At 49.4% G+C, this 22,731-nt stretch overlaps 1 protein-coding gene across 1 annotated transcript; it reads left to right on the plus strand.

Moving 5' to 3' along the window:
- Nucleotides 1-2,032: 2,032 nt before the first annotated feature.
- On the plus strand, nucleotides 2,033-12,461 carry SFTPD (surfactant protein D). The gene is made up of 7 exons (XM_032608730.1): nucleotides 2,033-2,231; nucleotides 7,728-7,844; nucleotides 8,116-8,232; nucleotides 8,546-8,662; nucleotides 9,017-9,133; nucleotides 9,725-9,808; nucleotides 12,085-12,461. Exons 1-7 carry the CDS (start codon nucleotides 2,033-2,035, stop codon nucleotides 12,459-12,461), a joined length of 1,128 nt encoding a protein of 375 aa, XP_032464621.1.
- Nucleotides 12,462-22,731: the final 10,270 nt, after the last annotated feature.

A 22,731-nucleotide genomic window follows, 5' to 3' on the forward strand; every position in this document is an offset into this window, starting at 1 on the left:
TGGCCACTAGAGCCATGGAATGGACAAACACTGGCTAAAAAGGTGGAGAGATTCGGGCAACCAAGTTAAGGGGAGGCCATCCCATACATAAAAGGCAAGTGGGAGGCTGTCCTACATCTAGAGCAGGAAGCAAAAGAGTGACCCTTGCCGGGTGGCAGCTCTCCCAGCCACTGGCTCCCACAGGCTGCTGCCTTGGCAGCCCTTCCACCTGCTCCACCCCTGCTCAGGTATGCCAAGGAGCTCCCACCTCTTTCCTAGTATCTGAGCCGTAATGTGGACATGAAGGAGAAAGAGAAGTGGGCACAACAGGTGCTGGCTCTTGGACTCTGCAGACACAAGCTGCTTTTGCAAGAGGTGGAGGTCATTGCACAACTTGCTGGTCTTCTCTGGACCTTGGATTCCCAGACATCTATGAAATACAGACACTTGATGCTGCCACTTAACTCACAGGGCTGCAGTGAAGTGCAGATGAAATTGTGGGCTGAGGTTGCTCTATGAACTCTAAGGTGATGTGTGTGTAGTTTTACGAACATCAGTGACAGGTGTCCAGAACCCAGGTGGGGTGAAATTGAGTGTGTCAACAAGGAAGTAAATTGTCTTACTTCTTGATGCGAGTTCTCGGGAAACCGGGGCTGGGAGGCTTACGTTACAGGGCGTGTATAAATAGCCGGTGCCTGCCCAGGAAACTCTATTTGCCTGGAGATTCTGGAGCCCTAGAGGAAGCAACTGTGAGTGTCTCTGTCCTTGCCTCTCATTCTGTTTTCCCAATATCTGGTGAATATCTTCCTGCCTGTCTGGGTGGTTTACCCTAGGGGTGTTGAGGAAGGCAGGTCTGTGCAGCTGCTCCCGTCTCGGAGGGTAGCTGTTGCAGGTGAGGGCACAATGGAGTACTAAGGAGCGCTCTTCATTCTGTTCCCTTTGCTCGGTAGGAGATGTGTTTCCTGGGCTGGGAGAGGTTGGGTGAGTTGGATGTGACATCCAACCAGACCTCAGATGCCATTGTCTGGAAGCCCCTGTGGAAAATGCAGTTCATCTTCCTCTTGGAAGGAGGCACTTCTCTGGCCAGGAAGCCTCTCCCCTCCCACTACCTCAGCCTGCCTCGTGACCCCCTGTCCTTTGCACAGGTCCTCAGGCTTTGTTCCCAGCCTCTGCAACTCCCATGAGCCCTTTCCATGCTCGTAACTTTACAGTTTCTCTCTGAGAGAGGAAAGAAGCCCAATGTTGGGCCCAGGTCCTGCACCCACCCTGACCTCACTTAATTCCTGAGTCCCTTTCCGATGGTAACCAGATGTGCTCTTGGACATCTGCTCTTTCCTCCCCGAGACTAGCCTTCCCCTGATTGTGCCCGTCTCACACGTCCCCTTCCTCCATGAGGCCCCTGTTCCAAGTCCTCTCAGGAGGCCTGGACGGGACTCTAGGTGTCCCATGGACTTTCCTCATGGAGCCCGGGAATGGCAGATCACCTGGCAAACATGCAGTCATTCACCCATCCAGTGCTCGGGACTCTGGCTTTTTCTCAGGCAGCCCTTGAGACCACCAGGACTAGTCCATCCAAGGCAGCAAGTGAGAGGAAACGAGTTTGCCTTGTCGGAATTAAGTCAACCAACTTACTGGTACAGAAAGGGAGAAGGAGGTCCAGAGATGGGAAGGGTCCCGCCCGAGAGCTCTCAGTGAGTCCCTCCTGATGTGACAGATGGCCTCAGTGAGGAATTCTACATCCTTGCCACAGTGCCCATGGCAGTGCCCAAGGGGAGGCACAAGAAGGGATGACACAGAGCATCTAAGAATAGGTTCGTGCTGCTGGTCACCCCCGTCAGAAGTCCAGCTGGTCAACTCATGTCCTCTCAGGCCAGACCTTATGCCCACCTTGTCCCTAAACTGCTTTCAGAGCCCCGCTGCTCTTGGCCCCAGAGCAGAGGAGAGGAGGTTGAGGATGTGCTTCTCCTCGCCTCCAGGAGCTAGGCCAAGCCCTGAAATCTACATCCTCGCACCAAAAGCATGTCCCCTTTCTTCCTTTTCCTCTGCCTAGGACATGCTTCTCCTCCCTCTCTCCGCGCTGATTCTGCTCTCACAGCCCCCAAGGTCTCTGGGGGCAGAAATGAAGATCTATTCCCAGAAAACACTGGCCAACGCCTGCACCCTGGTCATGTGTAACCCCCCGGAGCAGGGCCTGCCTGGTCATGATGGACGAGATGGGAGAGAAGGCCCCCAGGGCGAGAAGGGGGATCCAGGTAGAGCTGGGACCATGGGCTTGTCCTGGTGGGAAGGGGTGGGCATTGGAATTGTAACCAACCCAGAAACTCTGGATTTTCTTCTGTGTAAACCTTGGAGATGGTCTTCTTCATCCCGCATGGGTGGGTTTCCCCCAGATATCCAGCCCACTTAAAACACAGCCTTACTGGTTGGCAAAGACGGGCTGCCCCGAGCCCCCAGCTCCATCAGCAGCTGCCCTGATTCCTCCCCTAGGATCTTGACTCCATCCACCCAAGAAGGAGCAAACAGTGAGTAAATGACTGGTATTTGGCGTCCTCTAGAACCGTACTCCAGAACTTAATTGTTGTTCATTCTGCTTACATGGTGCCTCTGCAGGATGTTAAATATTTTTAATATGCAATTAAACTCTACCCCATGAGGGGTGGGAAAGGATGAGGCTCTGTGGCCCCATACTCAGGCCTGGTCAAAAGGATTTTCCCTAAATACATTATGGAGAGAGGAGAGAAGGAAAGGCAGCTGACATTTCTTTGTTCAGCCCCGTGCTTGGGTGTTCACTTGAGTGGTCTTACACCAAAAGTCTTACAAGGGATGTATTAATCTCATTTGATAGGTAGGAAAATTGTGACACAAAGGTGCTATGTGAAACCCAACCTGGAAGATGAAAAGGACCTGGGCTTCTGCATCAGACACATCTGTGCTCGACTGCTAGCTCCAGCTCCACAGCAGGGACCCCCAGAGACAAGCCACTCAGTGTCTCTGAGTCTCAGTTTGCTCATCTGTAGATGGGAATAATATCTACTATACAGTGACAAATCATTGAGCCAAGGCTTCATTCTCCTGTTGAGTCTTCAGGATAAAGTTGCATCTTCTTGCTGGACCAATCAGGTGAATTCTCCTGAGGTTTCCAAAGGTACTGATTATTAAGGGAATTGTCCGAGAAATACTGCCCCACAGGGGAGGATCTGGGTCTTACTGGCAAGAAGTGAGAATTCAATGAACCAGCAACAAGAACAAGGGGACCACCATGGCACTAGGCCAGGGCTATGCAGGGATCAACTGAGGTCTTTATCTTTCTGGAGTTTGCATTTTGGTTGGGGAGGAAGAAAACGAGCAGCAGCATTTAAGCTGGAGAGAATAGGTAACATCCCCAGGCTTTGTAGGATAAGGGACAATTATTGGTCTGTCCTTAACAGACAGAAAGTAGTTCCCAACATAACTGGGCTGGGGCTTGGAGAAGGTTGCCTGGAAGTGAACTCAGGAGAAGGGTGGTATTCAAGGTGCCAGCTCTCTCTAGCTCCCAGTGGGGCCCTGAATTGAATCCCGGGGCAGGGTGTGGGGTAGGGAGCCTTTCCTACAGTGGCTCTCTGAGCAGCATGGATGTGGCTGAGCCCTCCCCTTCTCGTGCGTTCCAAGCCTGGCCTTGGGTCGGTGCTTGGAGAGAGAACACTGCACAGCTGGACCAAGGACCAGGCTCCTCTCTGGCTCCTCAGTCCCAGGCACTTTAGTTATTCAACTGTTATGGGTCTGAGGATTTCCTGGAGATCAGAGCATCCTCAGAATCCTGACCCAGTAGGTCTGGGTGGGGCCAGAGTCTGCACTGGTGACAAGATTCTGATGCACGTGGTCCCAAGAACCTGCTGTAAAGGACAAGATGGGCCTGAGAGGAGAGACCCTTGGGCAGAGGTAGAGGGGTGGAGCTGGGTCACTTGGTGATGCTCCAGCCATTTCATGCAGGGCCAATAAGACCCGGACCCTGCTTGGGGGGCTGAATTTCCAAGGACAATTCCCTCATTCCTCAGCACCTCCAAGACCCCCGCCCGAAAGGATTCAGTGAGAGAGTCCTCCCAGGGGCGCACATCTCCCTTGGAGTAAAACCTCACACCCCACAGCAGTCCCCAAGACCACCCTCCACCCCTGCTGATCTCTCTGATCTCATTTCCTTCCACTCCTCCCACTCTCCCTGGGCTCTGACCACACTGGCTTGTCACTGGTCCCTAAGCACGCTTGGCCCCCTGCCTCCTCAGGGCCTTGCTCTTTCCATACACATCCCCATGGCTCACTCCTCACCTCCTTCATGGCCTTAGTCACAGACAGAGTCCTTCTCTGGCCCTCCTATTGGAGAGAGAACACGGCACGGCCCCACCAATACTCTATGCTTTATTTTTCCTCTGTGGCACTTATTCTGATCTTATAAATTGTCATATGTTGTACATTTTAATTTTGATTATCTATTTCTATGCAGTTGAGTTTAAGTTCCATGAGGAAGGGATTTGGTTTTTGTCTGTTTTCTTCACTAATAAAATCCCAGCATTTAGGACAGTGCTTTGTACCTAGTAGAAGCTCAGTGAATACTTGTGGAATAAATGAATGTAAATTGCCAAGACAGGAGGAATTTTAATACAGTTACGACTGGCCAAATCAGTGGTGCATAAAACTTTACTTCGGGTGGCAGTAAGGTACAGGGCTAGGACTTCGGGGGATGCTAGGATGCAAAATGAGTGCTTTGGGAGGCACGGTGCTTGCTGCTGAAAAAGGGTGCTCTCATGGCCTCCACAGTTTGTGCACAAGGATGGGCAACCTCTAATGCTCCCCTCTAAGGAGTGGCTTTTTTCCCATGTACCTGCTGCCACCCCGGCCAGTGGGGAGCCCAAGAGAGGCTTGGCCTGGGGCCAGGATGTCTCTGCCTGAGCACGGCACACTGTGGGATTGGGATGCAGGGCCCATCCTCTACGCTTCCATTTCACGCCTAGTGAGGATTGTAACGAAAAGCAGAGCACAATGCCCAGCACAGAAGCTCTCAGCCACCCATCAAATGCACAGTCTCCCACCACCAGCACATGCTTGGCCCAGGCAGGCCCTGGCCTTTCTTACCCTGGAGCACGGTTTCCAAATCTGAAATGTCACCTCTCTTCTCCTTGAAGTCCTGTTTCCTCCGACTATGTGTGTGTGCTGGGGTTGGAGGTGCTGGGATGGGATGAGGGACATCTCATAAACTGTCTTCCTCCCTCGTTACCCATGCCTCACAGTTTAAAATTCAGTGACAAATCCCTTGCAGACCAGGACCTGGTGCTCACATTTACATCCTGCTCAGTGCTAAGCAGAAAGTTATGTTCCATAGTTCGTTTCCCAGCGAACAAATAAATGAAACAATGAGGAAATGAACAAATAAGTGAATGAATAAGTTAGCAGCACCTGACAGGTGTCATTTCTTCTCTTGTTTTTTTGCACATGAATGCTTTATTCACAACAGCCAAAGGATGGAAACAACCCATGTGTCCATCAACGTTTATCCGTGGTGAATGGATAAACAAAACGTGTTGTGTTCATACTCTAGAACATTGCTCAGCCACACAAAGGAATGAAGTGCTGAGACGTGCTACAAATTGGATAAGCCTCGAGAACGTCACTCCGAGTTAAGAAGGCCAGACACAAAAGCTCATATATTGTATGCATTTACATAAAATATCCAGAATAAGTAACAGAGACAGAAGCAGAATAGCGGTAGCCGGGCCTGGGAAGAAGCAGGGACAGAGTGATAACGGATATGAGGTTTTCTTTGGGGTTGATGAAATATTTTTGAACTAAATAGAGGTGGTAGTTGCACAAAGCTGTGAATGTGCTAAACGCCAATGACTTGTAAAATTTAAAAAGGTTAATTTTAGGGAATTCCCTGGCGGTCCAGCGGTTGGGACTCAGCCCTCTCACTGCCGGGCCCCAGGTTCGATCCCTGGTCAGGGAACTGAGATCCGGCAAGCTGCACGGCGCAGCCAAAAAAAAAAAAAAAAAAAAGGTTAATTTTATATTATGTGAATTTCATCTCAATGAAAGAATAACCAAACTCACAATTTTACACAGAGTGTAAAATTCTTAAATCGAGGTAGATCTCATATAATTTCAGACTTAGGCAGTCTTTCTTGAGGTAACAAGTTTAAAATGTTTGGTCATTTTTCCAATAAAAAATGATATGTGTTAAAAAAAATAATAATAATAAGTGGTGACTAAAGATAAAAGGAAGAAAATTAAAAATACCTTAATTGTACCACTTAGAAACAGCAACTGTTGACACTTTTGTAGGTGCTGTTCTTGGGGTTTATCCAATGTGTTTTACGTGTGCACACGCCCTACACATTCATGGACACATTTAGGAAACAGAATCGTTTTAAATAGAGTGTTTATAGCATACTTTCATCACTTAATGATGTGTAATAATTTGGTCTAATTTCTATAGTTTTAAGAGCATGTTACATAGCTTTTTCTCTTCTTTTTATTACAGTATAATTGATCTATAATATTATATTACTTTCAGGTGAACAACATAATGATTTTATATTTGTATATATTGTGAATTGGTGATAAGGCTTATCAAAATCCATCAACACACAGAGCTACAATTTTTTGTGTGCGTGATGAGAACTTTTATGATCTACGCCCTTAACAACTTTCAGGCGTGCAACACAGTATTATTTACTCTAGTAACCTTGCTGTACATTACATTCCTAGGACTCATTTATTTTATAACTGGAAGTCTGTACCTTTTGACAACTTTCACCCGTTCTGCTCACTCCCCAACCCCACCTCTAGCAACTACCAATCCGTCCTCTGTATCTATGAGCATGCTGTTTTGTTCATCTGTTTTTTAGATTCTACATATAAGTAAGATCATATGGTACCTTTCTCTGTCTGACATATCTCACTTAGCATGATGCCCTCAAGGTTCACCCAGGTTGTTGCAAATGGCAAGATTTCATTCCTTTTTACAGCTGAATAATGTTCCATTGTATATACGCCTTGCGTTTTCTCCATCCATTCATCTAGCCATGGATACTTAGGCTCTAGGCCACCTACAGGTCTTGGCTACTATAAACAATGCTGCAATGAACTTGGAGGCACATAAATCTTTTTGCATTAGTGTTTTCATTTTCTTTGGTTAAATACTCAGAGGTTGAATTGCTGGGTCACATACTGGTTCTATTTTTAGCTTTTTAAGGAACCTCCATACTGTTCTCCATAGTGGCTGTGCCAGTTTACATTCCCACCTACAGTACACAAAGGTTCCCTTTTCTCCACACCCTCCAACACCTGTTATTTGCTGACTTTTGGATAATAGCCATTCTCACAGGTGTGAGGTGGTAGCTCATTGCGGTTTTGATTTATATCTCTCTGGTGATTAGCATCTGGTGTGATTTCTGATATAAACTTTGGTTCTGGGAAGGGAGAGGGCAAGGAGTCCATGATCAAGGGCAAAAGCTGACAGACTTGCCTGCTATAAATACTGTGGCCTTGGGGCAGGGGAAGGTGCATTGTATGGAAAGTCAGGGCAGGTCTTGGTTTGATCTGCCTCCACCTGTTTCTTCACCTGTAAAATGGGGATGTGGACGCCCGTTTCCTGGATCACCACTGGACCGGGTCTTGTGGAGATGAAGTGCCTACACCTTACAGAGACCTGAAGGAATATCATCTGGCTCCTCCGGGGCCTGGGGCCAGGTTTATGCCCGTTTCTTCTGCTGCCATAGGTTTACCAGGACCTGTAGGAGAAGCAGGGATGCCTGGACCAGCTGGCCCAGTTGGGCCCAAAGGGGACAATGGCTTTGCTGGAGAACCCGGGCCAAAGGGAGACACTGGACCACCTGGTGAGCAGCTGGGCATGGAATGCAGATGTCTGCAGGTGGTGTGCTGTCGCTAGGACATGCCGGTGGGCATGCACAGATTCTACCCCAGGAAGGAGGCAGAAGGTTGTTTTCAAGGTGGCGCTGGGTTATTTCAGGGAAGACTGGAGCTGCTGTGGGGCAGCACCTCTAGGAGGATGCTGCCCCTCAGACTTCTATTACTGCCCTCATCTTTTATGCACTCCCACTTCCAAGGAGATTCAGTGTCACTAACTGGGCTGGTCCTTTTCCCCAGGGCCTCCAGGACCTCCAGGTAGCCCTGGTCCAGCTGGAAGAGACGGTCCCTCAGGGAGGCAGGGGAACATAGGACCTGCAGGTGCACCAGGCCCCAAAGGCGAGACTGGGCCCAGAGGTAGGTGGCTGGTATGTGACGGGTGTGGGAAGGAGGCGTGGCAGTCTGTGATGGGGCCTAAGGCATGCGCACAGCGCCTGGAAAAGCCCGGACCATCTGCAGTGCGTAGGCGTTGCCAGGGTCTCTCTCCGCAGATTCCCACACTGGCCGTATTTCCCCGATACCCTCCCCAGAGGAGGCCAGGCATTAAGGAGCACCATCTCCCAGTTCATTCTCTCACCTGGAGCTGTGGGTGAAAAGCTCCACTTCCGAGGCAATGATAAGTGCTGAGCGCACTCTCAGCCGTGTTCGTCCCAATTTGTTCCTTGCTCAGGAGGAGTGGGTGCCACAGGCATGCAGGGCTCCCCAGGGACAAGAGGCCCCGCAGGTCTTAAAGGAGAGAGAGGTGCCCCCGGTGAACGCGGAGCCCCTGGAAGTGCTGGGGCAGCAGGTGAGTGATGGAAGCTGGGCTGGGCTCCTGTTCCCCTGTGCCCACCATCACCACGCGCCAGGTCAGAGCTAGCACTCCAGGGCGACAGCCAGTGTTGGGCTCTGGGAACTGTCTGTCTCTAGGGAGAGGGTAGGGTGAGTAGCAGGGACCGTCTATGTACAGGGAAGGTTGGTTGTTGGGTGACAGGGACAGTCAGTACACAGAGAGGATGCAAGGCTGGGTTCAGGGCACAGAGGGACATATGTATATGGGGAGGGCGTATTGCTGGGCAATAAGATAGTCCATGTACTGGGGGAGGTGAAAATGCTAGAAAATGTGTTCAGAACTCACCTAACTCTTCTTCTCTGATCCCAGGGCCTTCTGGAGCCATGGGTCCACAGGGACCTCCAGGTGCCAGGGGCCCCCCAGGACTGAAGGGGGACAGAGGTGCTCCTGGAGACAGAGGAGCGAAGGGAGAGAGTGGACTCCAAGGTAAGGAAGATCTGGGGGCCCCACAAGGGCGCGGGTGGGGACGGAGGGTGGGAGGAGGCCCTCCCGGGCCCTCCTCTCAGGCGTCCCCCTTAGTTACAGGTGGGGGGCTGGAAGTCAAAGCGGACGCTGGTCTTGGCCTCTGTGACTCGCTGGAGGGCAACCTGGGCAGTTTTTCTATCTGATCTTTGGGACGAGCACACCTCCCTTCCCAATTCATCAGATAGCTTTGAACTTCAAATAACCCAGTGGATGGGAAGTACTTGAGCTACATGTATTCCTCTACTCCCACCCCCCAAAAGGAAGTGTTATCAGGTTCCTAGAATTTGGAATTACAGTGTCACCTGGTTCAGTGTCAGTGTGGTGCAGGGACCTGCTCAGGGAACAGTGTTCATAGCAGAAACATAGGAAATCCTGTGGGCAGCACAGGCCCACCTATGTCAGCAGATGTGGGCTTCCTAGGGCTCCGTCCCAGTTCTTTACCCCCACCCCCAATATGTGTCTGCAACTGGGTACCCTTCCCTTGAGGCCCGGGCTCTGAGCTGATCCCAGGCTGTGCTGGACCTTTCTTCACTCGACCTCTCTGCCCTGCAGACGTCACCGCTCTCCGGCAGCGGGTGGAGACCTTACAGGGACAGCTACAACGCCTCCAGAATGCTTTCTCTCGGTATAAGAAAGGTGAGTTCCTGGACCTGAACCTGAACCAGACACCAAGCGTGGGCCTCATACTAGGTCTGGGTCTTGGCCTGGAGTTGGCTGGGCTTGGGTCTAAAATTGAACTTGGCTGGGACCATGTTTAGGACCGGGCCTGGAACTGGGGCAGGGAGTGGGGCTAAGGATGGGCTGGGACACAGCAGTGCAGCCACGTACTCCAGGAGCTGCAAGTAGATGCAAGGGAAAAGGAGGAGAATGCAGTCCTTGTCGCCAATGCAGGAGACCTTCACCCCTGCCTACTCTGGGCATGTCCCTATGATAGACAAGGGGACACCCAACCCACGATGCATCTCTTCCCTCTGTGGAGCCAGGTATGCAAGTACCCAGAGACGCAGCCGCACAGCCCAGGCACCAGAGAATCCAGACATAGTCCTGTGAGCAGGGGCTGGGATGCTGCTCATGGGGTTCAAGTCTGGTGGGGCCCAACCTTGCTGTGTGGCCCCTGAGTATCTCACCCTAAAGATGCCCCTGGGTCTGGCAGGGGCAGGCTGCCTGCAGTCTCTGGCCAGTGCTGGACTCTCCCTGCAACTCCTTGGGTGTTTAAAGCAGAGATTCTTCCCTAAGCCTGGAATCCTAAGGAGGCAGAGGCCTCCTGGAGTGCGCACCTGAGTGCCCGGTGCCTTTGGGACTCTCTGCCTCAGTCCCCAACTGCCCCTCGCCCTTCTCTGCTTTCCCTGACATCAGCTCTGAGTCCACATCATTCATCAAACCTCATGATCCAAAAAAAGAAGAGTTTTCTGAAGGAGTAGAGCATAAAGGGGTGGGATATAGGATTGGTTCCCAAGGACTCAAGCCAACTAAGTACCTAAGTAGTAAGGATGAGAGTTTCCAGCGTCTGATGTTGTCCTCCCTCTACAAACATATTTGCATACCCGTCCACTTGCTCATAAGCACACTGATGTAAACAAAGGAGAACATGGGCATAGGCACCGGCCACATGTGTGGGTACTTAAACACCATCGCTCACTCCACACCATCTACATACATGTGCACACATGCACACGTATGCACACACAAATATGCACACCCATCCAGATGGACCTTAATTCCACCTGTGTACCTTCAGATGGATATATGGACATATTCACGCATGCACATGCATACCCACCCAGATGCATGGGACATAAACCCAATTATGGCACATGAACTTGCACTGACCTTGTCCAGGGCTGCTCTAGGTGCCATCCTGACCCCGTGGAGAATCTGGCCTCTGAGTCCTTGTTGAAACTACTCAGAGGAGAAGGGCAGTGGGTCAGGGTGTAGTCTGGGTTCCTACCCAGTCCAGTGAGCCCTCTTAGGAGCCCTGAAGATTTCCATGCATGAGCCTAGAAGTCAAAGGGATGGGGATAGGATGGAGTAATAAGAGATACTTAGCATGTCACACAGGTGATGCTTTTATGTAGTGTACACCTACTTTAGAAATAAGGAATGGGAAACCCTGAAAAGGGAAGTGACTTTCCCTTGCCCACCTGGACCGTCATTGTCAGGTTGGGGCTGAACACGTGGCCTTCTGACTCCCAAACAGGGGTCTCTCCAGCGCCGATCCCACTCCTGCCCCCCATTCTCACACACACCTCTCAGAAGCCTTCATCCCCTGTCCAGCGGTCCAGGGAGGCTGACTGGCTGGGGCATCACCCATAAGCATATCAAGAGGCCAACACTGGGCTGCCCCCAGTGCAGGGATTAGCATGTCGCTGCTCTCAGATGCCTTACCCTCTCCTCTCCTTTCCCCTCACCCCTTCACACAGCACAGACCCCCTTCTGACAACCCCACATGCCCAGCCATCATGCAGGGGTGAGAGCGAGCCCCCTGCATGGTGTTTTCCACACTCTTAGGAACTGCCCTGGGCAGCACCGTGTCATTTCCCTGGTCAAAGTCATTCCAATCTACACAGTAATTGAAAAACCAGTTCTGGCATATGACATGGGGAGGAACAGAAAGTGCACGTCTAAGCTTTAGTGTCACATCCAACAAGGTTTGATCCTCACTCTACATTTGACAGCTGTGTGACTTTGGGCCTCTTACGTAAGCTCCCCGAGTTCCAGGGTCCTCACCTGTAACTGGAGACCACAGCACCACTCACAGGGCGCATCGTGGAGCCAGGGCTGCTGTGGAACCAGTGCCTCGCTTTCATCCTATCTGGTGCCCTGGTACCCTGGATGGGAGGCTGGGGGGCTCTGGTTGGAGCACAAAGGTCCAGGTGCTGCCACACCCCAACCTGACTCTCCTCTTCCCCTAGTGGATCTCTTTCCCAGTGGCCGGGGTGTCGGGGAGAAGATCTTCAAGACGGGAGGTTTTGAAAAAACTTTTCAGGATGCACAGCAGGTATGCACACAGGCCGGGGGACAGATGGCCTCCCCACGCTCTGCAGCCGAAAACGAGGCCTTGAAACAGCTGATCACAGACCAGAACAAGTCTGCTTTCCTGAGCATGACCGACAACAAGAAGGAAGGCAGCTTCACCTACCCCACAGGGGAGCCCCTGGTGTATTCTAACTGGGCCCCCGGGGAACCCAACAACGACAGAGGCGAAGAGAACTGTGTGGAGATCTATCCCAATGGCGAGTGGAACGACAAGCCCTGCGGAGAACGGTGCCTCGTGATCTGCGAGTTCTGAGCCCCCGGGTAGGGTGGGGCACTGCCCAGAGCTGTATGCTGCCAATGTCCCAATAAAAAGGTGACCCTCAGGCCTTCCCTGGTGGTGCAGTGGTTAAGAATCCGCCTGCCAGTGCAGGGGACACGGGTTCGAACATTGGTCCGGGAAGATCCCATGTGCCGCGGAGCAACTAAGCCCGTGCGCCACAACTACTGAGCCTGCGCTCTAGAGCCCGCAAGCCACAACTACTGAGCCCACGTGCCACAACTACTGAAGCCCACACGCCTAGAGCCTGTGCTCCGCAACAAGAGAAGCCGCAGCAACGAGAAGCCCGTGCACCGCAACAAACACCCAACGCAGCCAAAAATAATAAATAAATAAATAAATAAAATTTATAAAAAAGAAAAAGGTGACCCTCTGCCGGCCAGGGCTTCTCCACAGAGCCATGGGTGAGCCCAGCAGGCAGGGCTGCTATGGAACGCCTCCCTCAGAATAAAGTTTGAAACTGGCTTCACACCAGGAAGACCTATCAGAGGAAAAGGGGGCCAGCCTGCTTTCCCAGGGCAAGGGCTAAAATGAGATCTCCAAGACCTTCCTGTTGCAAAATCCAGCGTCTCCTCCTCTGCCCTCCACCTCCTCCAGCCATCGGCCGCATTTGACCCGGCTGATCACTGCCTCCTCCTTCCCTTTTCCTCTTCTGCTTGCAATTTTCTTATCCTTCTGGCTGCTCTGCATCAGTCTTATTCCTCCTCCTCTCCTGGACTGCTCCACAGAGGAGCTCGGGAGCCTCAGCTCCAGTTCCCCTCTCTCCTTATTCTCGCTCCAGGCTTGGGCTCATTCTCTCCCACGGCTTCAAATCCTTTCTATTGATACCTCCCCCATGTAGAGCCCTGTTCAAGACCTCCCCCCGAACCCCAGACTCCTCCAGCCAATGCAATCTGGAGCCCCGGGGCTGGGAGGTCTCAGTGTCTGCCTCTTGCTTCAAGCCCTGAGCCTAGGAAACTGCAGTTACAGAGGGGTGACCTGGCAGGGAGGCACCTTCCTCTCTGGCCAGATTGCGTGGCCTTACACCCAGTAGACTCCCCTCACCCTTGACCGCCCAGGATCTCTCTCTACCCACGACAGTGTGACTGTGGTTGGCTCAGGGGAGAACATACCATCTGCACAACCCTAATCCCTTCTGAAATGTCAGACACGGAGGGTGCCCAGCCGTGCTCAAATTCATCCCCAAACCTCTTCCTGTCTGGCAGTTCCGGGGATGTTCTCCACTCTGCCTCAGAGATAATGTACTCAAACCCTTCTCATTTCACAGACATGGAAACTAAGACACAGAGAGGGAGGGAACTTGCACAGGTAGTCCCGGTGCTACAGCTCATGAAAAAGGCCATCTGACCCCAGAGCTTATACTTCTGGCCTGTAAATTTTTAGGCCAAAGGCCTCTGTATATTTAGTTGATTTTATTGACACACTGCTGCAAAGGGAGATTTAAATGACGTCTGTGCTTAAGAAGTTGGAATGACGCCTGGATGAACCATAGGCTCATGGGAGGGGGCAACGAATACCCCTCCCCCAGACAGGAAACCTACCACTCTCTCCTTTGCTCCCAGGCACCAGGAGGACTGCCCTCTCTGGCCCTTTCTGAATGGGATCCCCGAGCCCTACCCGTCTTCCCAACACTCTTGCAGCCACACTTCATATATGGGAGAGCACATCTGAAAACAAAAGACACACATCTCAACAGCATGCAACTCAGCCTCCCTGTTCATATCTTTCCCCTGTTACTTGAAAAAATCCCCAGTTCCTGGAAGCTTCTGAACCATAAACAGTTACACAATAATGAGCAAACAACTGTCCAGTACAAAGGCCTGGAGCTTAGAACAGACTGCTTTTATTGCAAATAAGAAAAACAACTGGATCTAGTTAAGCCAAAAAGAGGGTGTTTTTAAAGAACAGAGGATTCTGAATTGACTTACGAAGGACTGGGGGTGCACAGGCACCGCTGTGCCACCTCCCTGGCTTCTGCCTCTCTCTGCCCATCCTCACCTCTTTCCCTCCTTTACACACCAGCTTCCTCCGCGTCCAGGTCTCTCGTGTGTCCCAGAGATCAGAAACTCTTGCTTGATATCAATTCAAAACTATGTAGAAATGCATCTACTTGTCTCAGATGCCCACCTCTGATCCAATCAACTCACCCTGGGGGCTGGGGAGGAGCCACATCGTACAGTATGGCCACTGGGATCCTTGCCAGGTCATGGTGGTCTGGACAATGCTCTATGGGTGATCACTACTCATCCCAATATGTAAGCCAAGCCTATTTCTTGACAAGAGGGAAGGAAAGAGTGGCAGAACTATGTGACTCCATAGGAAGAAAAAAAAAATCTCCTGTGTTGTTGAAGGCCGGGAACGCTGAGACCCCAAAGCCTAGGAGGAAGCTTCAGATCAACCTGGACCATGGGCCACGGGGGTCTGGTTTGCTTTCCAGCACAGAGAATAAGTAAGGTGGGTCATTTGGGTTCTGCAGACACAGCCCGATTAAAGCAGAGGATCGAGGCAAGTATTTCAGAAAATGCAGGTCCTTACCCATTCTTGAGCACAGAGGTCTCTCCTACACCATCATTCATGGGCAAAGGTCAACATAGATCTTAAACAATGTCAGCCCCACCCCAACCATAGTAGCCGTGTCCCTAGTTTGGCAGCCTAGGTGCCAAATGAAGCCAGAGCTGTGTGACCCTTATTCTCAAGTGATGTTATGACACTCGCAATGCCAGGTGACATCATGGGAGCAAGCTGGGAGCCTGCCATACCTGGAGAGGGGACAACCACACGAGGAAGTCCCTGTTTTATAGTATATTCTCAAGTTGCGTCCTGGTTCTCAACCCTCCTGTCACCAGATCAGCCCACATCCCATACTGAGCAGCCTATGGGAAGCCCTCTGATGTTTACTTTTCTAGGATTCTATCTTTGTTCTGAATTCCACTGACATAAAACACGGGTATTGGGATTTCCCTGGTGGCGCAGTGGTTAAGAATCCACCTGACGATGCAGGGGACACGGGTTCAATCCCTGGTCCGGGAAGATCCCACGTGCTGTGGAACAACTGAGCCCGCGAGCCACAACTACTGAGCCCACGCACCGCAACTACAGAAGTCCAGATGCCTAGAGCCCATGCTCCGCAACAAGAGAAGCCACCGCAATGAGAAGCCCACGCACCGCAACAAAGAGTAGCCCCCGCTCGCCGCAACTAGAGAAAGCCCCCGTGCAGCAGCGAAGACCCAACGCAGCCAAAAAATATATAAATTAATTAATTTTAAAAATACTTAACTTTAAAAAACAAACCAATCAATCAATCACTGGCATTTGAGTTGCTTACATTCAGAGCATTCTCAATCACTATTACCTTCCAGATGTCCTTAATTCAAGTTTAATCGTGTACTGGATCTTTTTGGGTTACTTGTGTTTTATGTAGTAGAGCAAAGATACCAGGTACCTATCAGAAGAGATAAAATATTAATTTATATGCCAAAGACTTATCCAGGCACTGGATACACAGATGGAAACAGCTGGTCATGCCCTCACATATGCTACAGCCCTGCACTTCCTTAACATTAGAGATCAGCTGTAGAACTGTGCTTCAGCAACGGGCAGTGAGGGTGCTCAAGGGGTAGATTGGGAATGAGTGGATGGATTATAGAGCTTTTGAACCAGGAGAATAGAGGAGAGCCATCTTCTTGTGAAGGCACCAAGATACTCAGAGACCAAGACACTTCTTATTGTTCAATCTAATTGCCTGTGACTATTAGGCCTCTGTATAGCTAATAACTGGTACCTTTTGGTAGATTTTATTGTTTTTCACTGTTTCAATAAGAGAGGCCTTATGGAGGCAGGCGTTACCCTGTGACATGTATTCCTTCTGGATGGAAGCAGTTGAGGGCAAGTGCACATTTCTGAAATGCCCAATTTTCTGCTGCCCTGGTGAGCACAGAAGTGTTGGTGGTTATCGAGTTGGACGATCCAGGATTCTGGACACCTGAGCAAATGGATGGAAAACAACTGCCCTTGGGGATCACCCAGATCCACCTGGATTTTGACTGGGGTTTGGGGGTTGTTACTGCAGCATGTGTAGCCCATCCTTACTGGATACATTCTGAATACTCACATATTTGATCTCCATTTACTTAAGCAGTATAGTCTCTCTCAGACTGCCTGGCTGAAACAACTTGGAGCCACAGAAGGACTCAAGAGGGCCCTGCCTGAGCAAAATGGTACTTTTCCTATTTATTTAGTAGGAGACAGAATGAATCAAGTGAATAAGTAGAAGAGTTGAATGAATGAAATCCTTAATTCCTGCTTCTAAGTCTATTCGTAGGCCTGAAGAAAGTGACTTCAAGATGCCTCCAGGCTCGTTGATATGAGGAGATAGCACCATGACCTCACTGCCAGACTTTCTGCACATTTATTAACCCCCTGAATACTTCATTCATTTCAGGGGTAAGTGGCTGGGGCCAGGCCAGGGCCAAAATGTCAGATGACAACTTCAGGCCAAGCAAACGCATCCTGTGACCAGAAAGATGGACCAGGGCAGGAAAGGGAAGAAAACCAGTGGTGGGTTTTGTGCAAGCCTGGGATGCCTGGTCCCCAGCTACAGAGAGCCTGAGAGGGATGTGAATTCTCCGAAGATTCAATCCCCCCCAAAAAGAGTGATCGAGGCTGTGAGGACTTCATCAAATGATTCCAAAGCTCTGACGAAAGAATAAACATCCTAGAACCGTCATAAGCATTAATTTAAAAACATAAGGAGAATGGACGCGGTCATTTTTTTTTTTTTTTTTTTTAATTAATTATTTATTTATTTATTTTTGGCTGTGTTGGCTCTTCGTTTCTCTGCGAGGGCTTTCCCTAATTGCGGCAAGCGGGGGCCACTCCTCATCGCAGTGCGCGGGCCTCTCACTATCGTGGCCTCTCCCATTGCGGAGCACAGGCTCCAGACGCGCAGGCTCAGTAATTGTGACTCACGGGGCCAGCCGCTCTGCGGCATGTGGGATCCTCCCAGACCAGGGCTCGAACCCGTGTCCTCTGCATTGGCAGGCGGATTCCCAACCACTGCGCCACCAGGGAAGCCCGCGGTCATTTTATTTTAAAGGGTTTTAGAAAGCGAACATAGTTACAACAGTGTATTACTGACACAGGACTAGATAAAACAATGTAAAAAACCACAGACCCCAAAACGGATCCAAATATACATATATATACGTATATATCTTATATATGCCTGATAAAAATAGACATAGAATACCCAACTTGTAGGAGAATAATGAATTGTTCAATTAGTAATACTGAATTAAAAAGTTAAGCATTTGGAAGAAAAATGAAGTCAGATTCTTTTAGTTATATATAAAAATCAAAATCAGAAGAAAATGTAAGCAATGGTTTATGTAGTCTTAGAAGGGAAAAGAGCTATCTAAGACTATCAGAGAAGAAAATCCAAATAAAATCTTGATAGATCTACACACAAAAATATATAAAACGTCTCTGCCAAAAACTAAAACACGACATAAAATCAGAAAAGTCTGATTTATTTGCAAAGTACATAACAGATAAATCAATAAGAAAATTAACATCTAAGTAGAAAAAATGGGATAAGTAAGAATGAGACGAGGGAATTCATAAAAGAAGAAGATGGCCAATAGTATGAAAAAATGCACAATCTTAGTAGTAATTAAATTAATTAAATTAAATTAAATTAATCAAGTTAATCAGTAATAAGTACCCAAAATCTATGAGCTATAGTTAAAGCTATAGTCAGAGGAAAATATACTTTACTTTTGTTATTAAAAATTAAAAAACCATTAAAAGGTGCACTGAAAATAATTGAATTGAGTGTTCAATTTTTAAACAAATTTTTTTGTTTTTTTAACAAATTTTAAATTTTAAAATGTTAAAATTTTTAAACAAATTTTAAAAACAACAAAAAATAAAGGCCAAAACAAATAAATATAAAAAGTGAAATTAATGAAATATTTAAAAAATAAAAGAAATGATCAATTAACCCAGAAACCAGACGTTTTAAAAGGCAAATTAGAAAAATATATCCTGATAAATCTATGTAAAAAAAACCCCAAAAGACAAAACACCAACAGGCAGAGTAGTAGAGATAAAACAGGTGCTATAACCACAAACATGAGAAAGATTAAAAGAACTTTAAAACAATATATTCATCTCCTTTCAGGCACTGGTCATAATTAAACAGGGCAAGGATGAAGGGAATTTGGCATCTCTCCTCAGCCCTCCCTTAACCTTTACTTTGTGGCCTGGGGTCAGATTTGACACCTGTTGCCCTGGGGCTCCAGGGGGTTTACAGCTCCCTGGTCAGGGAGGAGGAAAGTGGCACTGCTTTTTCTCTTATCTGGAATATAGCCCATAGCCTCAGTGCATTGATCTAGAATGACCATGTAACTGTGAGCATGGTCTTAAGCTGTCTGGGCCCAGGGTGCCAGAGACGTGTGGTCACTCAGTGGGCGAGGACATCTGGCCCTGCAGGGTAGGGACTTTTAGGCAAAGGCATTCCAAGGGAGTGTAGCAACCAGGGGAAAGAGGGAGGGGAGGAAAACAGGATCATCTGAAGTCGAAGACAAGGGGCTCACGGGACCCCGCCTCCCACCTGGCTCGCCATATGATCTCTGAGTTTGCTGGCCCTGTCTTAGAGACACCAGCAGAGGGCAGCAGGAGGCTGTAGCTGGCGGGGTACAAAGCCACTGAACCCAATAACCCGAGAACGGAGGCTGTGCCCACAGCCGTATTCCAAAATAAATCTGGCTGCTTCTCTCATTGATCCAGCTTAGAGCTGAGTCAAGCTCCAGAGAAGGGAGTTGGGTCACACTCATCTGGGGGGAGGACTTAGATTCAGTCATTCGTTTGTTCATTCTTTTCTTTATTCAACAGCTATTGACTGTGCGTGTGGCTCCCAGTCCTTTTCTAGGCCCTGGGACCGCAGAGGTGAGTGATCGAATTTCCTAATAATCACAAGAGCAGCAAGAATGAACGCCTGCATCGCAGTCACTGCAGGCCAGTGCTAACCTCAGTGCCTTATTTGTATGGTTCATTTATCCCTCATGAAAGCCCTGTGGGGTGAGCACTATTATTATTCCAATTTTACCAAGAAGGCAACTAAAGCACGGAGAGTGTATGTGACTTGCCCAGGGTCACACAGCTACAATGTGGTAGAGCCAGGAATCCCGGCAGTCTGGCTCTTCGTTGACTTTGCTACACTGACATAACTTAAACAAGTAAATGGTCAAGTTGATTTCAGGTGACTATAATTGCTAATAAGAAAATAAAATAGGGCATCATAATGGTGACTGGGGCTGGGTCAACCTTGATTCAGTGGTCAGATAAGGATTTTGGGGTCGGGGGTAGTGGTGACATACAATCCAAGACCTGGCAGGGGCGGAGGATCGTATTAGCACCCAGACGGTCTCTGTTGAGCCCTAGCGGGTCCCAGCACACAACTCACAGCCACTTGCGGACCCTTGAGTCCATAACGAAGCACCCACACACCTTACCCAGAGCCCCTGGGACCACTCAGAGCCAATGGTCCTCAGTGAATGGTGTGCAGAGAGCAGCTTGGACACAGGCTGGGGGCAGGGCAGAGGCTGAGGCCCCTAACAACAGGATGCTGGGAACTTCAAGCTCTGGGTCTGTTGGTTTTCCTACAGACGCTCACACACGCTCAAAAATACATGCGAATACCCCCAAGTCCAGGTACACACAATTCCCCACCCAGAGTCTGTCTCACCTGCCCAGGGCCTCACCTTCTCTGACGCTCCCCAGGGCTGTTCCAGGCCCAGACCCACTCCCAGGGGTCACAAGAAGACCCTGGAAATGCATAGGGAAGGATTTCGGTCAGCAGCTGCTTTTACTAGTGACGTCGATCAGCTGACAGGAGATTATTTCAGGTCTGACAGTATAGAGTGAAGCACTATTTATATGTGATGATGGATGTTCCCTAGATTTGCTTACATACATTTCATGATGTATGTAAGTCAAATCATCAGGCTGTACGCCTTAAACTTATACAGTGCTATATGTCAGTTATATCTCAACAAAAATGGAAGAAAAAGTGTACAGAGGGAAGCAGGACGCCCTTCACCTCAATGAAGGGTCTACAAGGAAAGGAGAAGCCTGGCTTCCTGGCTCTAGGTCCTCCTGCAAAAGTGAGGGGGAGGCAGAAAACAGCTATGGTGACTATATTTCTTAGGGCAGTCGTTTCCCAAACTGACAAAAAAACCCGGGTCACCTCGGGGCCTCGCGAACGTAAGACTTCTGAGATTTTGATTCACTGGGTGCAGAGTGGAACTGAGAGCCTATGACTTTGGCTAGCATTCCAGGCAGTTCTGCGGGTCGCTGCTCTGAGAGCTGCATGAGGTGGCATAAGCGCTGTGCTTGCCAGGACAGGGCAGGCTGGATTTGGGGTCGGTGGCGGCTGGCCCAGCCCAAAGCGTTTGTTAGGCTAATAAATGGTTACTTGCATTTCACCGCTTTTGAGCATGACACTTGTATTTGCTTGGACAAACCACAGGTCCATAGTTAGAGATACTGTTCTCCTCCCCGCACAGGGTGCCACCAGGGCTAAGAGCACCCAGTCCAGGTGGAACCCAGCCCTGAGATCCTCCTCGTTTCCCAGCACCCCACCAGCCACTTAGGGTTAGGAGGACAATATCAATTTTCAAAGTCTACTTCCCGGCATCTCCAGCCCACCCTCCATGATCATGTTCAATCCCTTCCTGGTTAATGAGAAAAGAAAAAAAAAAAAAAAATCCCTGATTCCTGGCAGGTTCTAAAGCATAGTTCAGTTACACAATAATGAGCAAACAACCTTGACAGCAATGAGCAAACTGTGAACCCTGGTTCCCGCCCACCTCTGACAGCCAGAGAAGGGAGGCAGGCTGGTCCTGGGCAGGAAGGGGATTTGAGAAGTGTGAATGCTAGGCCTTCAGCTGGTACCCCAAGCCCCTGTCCTCTGGCTTGGGCATGGCTAAAAAGTGAGAACAGTAGAGCTGGAAGGCTCCAAAGAAAGACTGTCCTGTGGGAACAAGGCCTTGCCATACCAGGATCCAGAATCCAGGCCAGAGCCCGGGCCTTGTATGTTGCGAGTTTTGGTAGTTATTTTCATTCTAGTACAGGAAGCAAATTGCAATCACATTGGCTGTATCTATATACCTTCATGGGAGACTGTTGACTTATAATTTAAACTCAAAGTCCCCATCTCAAGAGCAGGGTGTGTTTGCCATTCTAACTCACTCAGACTGACTTTCTATGGAACTGAGAAATTGGTGATAAGTGTTCAGGGCACAATGAGTATGGAAAAAATTGGCAGGTAACAAAAATGGAAGACGGTTCTCGGGTCCTGCAGCTTTGCCCCTGAAAGGGCCCTGCAGGTCGGCATCTGTGTGGGATCATTGATTCATCCAGCTTTAAAAGGGAGAAGCCATTACTGACCAATTTACAGATAGGGAAACTGAGGCCCAGGGAGCCAGCATGCCGTGGCGAAGACTCCTATCTCACGAGAACGAACAACGGGGCTCAAGAAGTTGCTCAGAGTCCTGAAGTCCCAAGGGGAATGTGCTGCCCGAGGCCCCTGAGGTCTGTCCTTGGAGCACCTGGCTTCATTAGGTCCCCTGTGCAAGAGATGTCAATCATCATATGTCCCTTAGTAAAGGAAAACAGCCTGCCCTCAGCCCTTGAGAGAGTGAACGAGATGGTCTGGACAGTATTCTTGAATCCATAATTTCCCTCTTGTTTTAGGTCTTGGGAAGCCTGGATGAACTGTAGTTTCTATCCTTGGACTCTCATGAGAATCCATTTTTAGGTTAACCCCACCTTCTCTTGAGCTGATTTGCCCACTGCTTGCTGATAAGAATTGGGAAGTAAATACAGGGAGGTTGTTGCCTCAATCCTAGACTGAGGGAAGAATGCCGGTCAGGGGATACATTTAGAGAGAGGAGATCTGAAAAGACGATCAGGTGCTAGTTCAGGGGAAGAACCAGCTCCACATGTCCAAGAGCCTGGGGAGAAAGCTTCATGTCCACTGGGGATGACTTAAGGGTAGGGGAGCATAGAAAGCTCTCAGAGTAGGAATGTGAGGCTCTAGTGATTGAGGGATGAAGGGGGAAGGGAGCACCACGGAAGGAACTAGAAGGAGAAGACTGAAAGGGAAATGGAAGAATTTGAGCTCATCCACAGATTTTTACTGCATTTCCCTGACTGAGGGGGCACTCATTACATGCTGGGAAAC

This window comes from Phocoena sinus, chromosome 16 (genome assembly GCF_008692025.1).
Source record: "Phocoena sinus isolate mPhoSin1 chromosome 16, mPhoSin1.pri, whole genome shotgun sequence".
Classification (NCBI taxonomy): Eukaryota; Metazoa; Chordata; class Mammalia; order Artiodactyla; family Phocoenidae; genus Phocoena; species Phocoena sinus.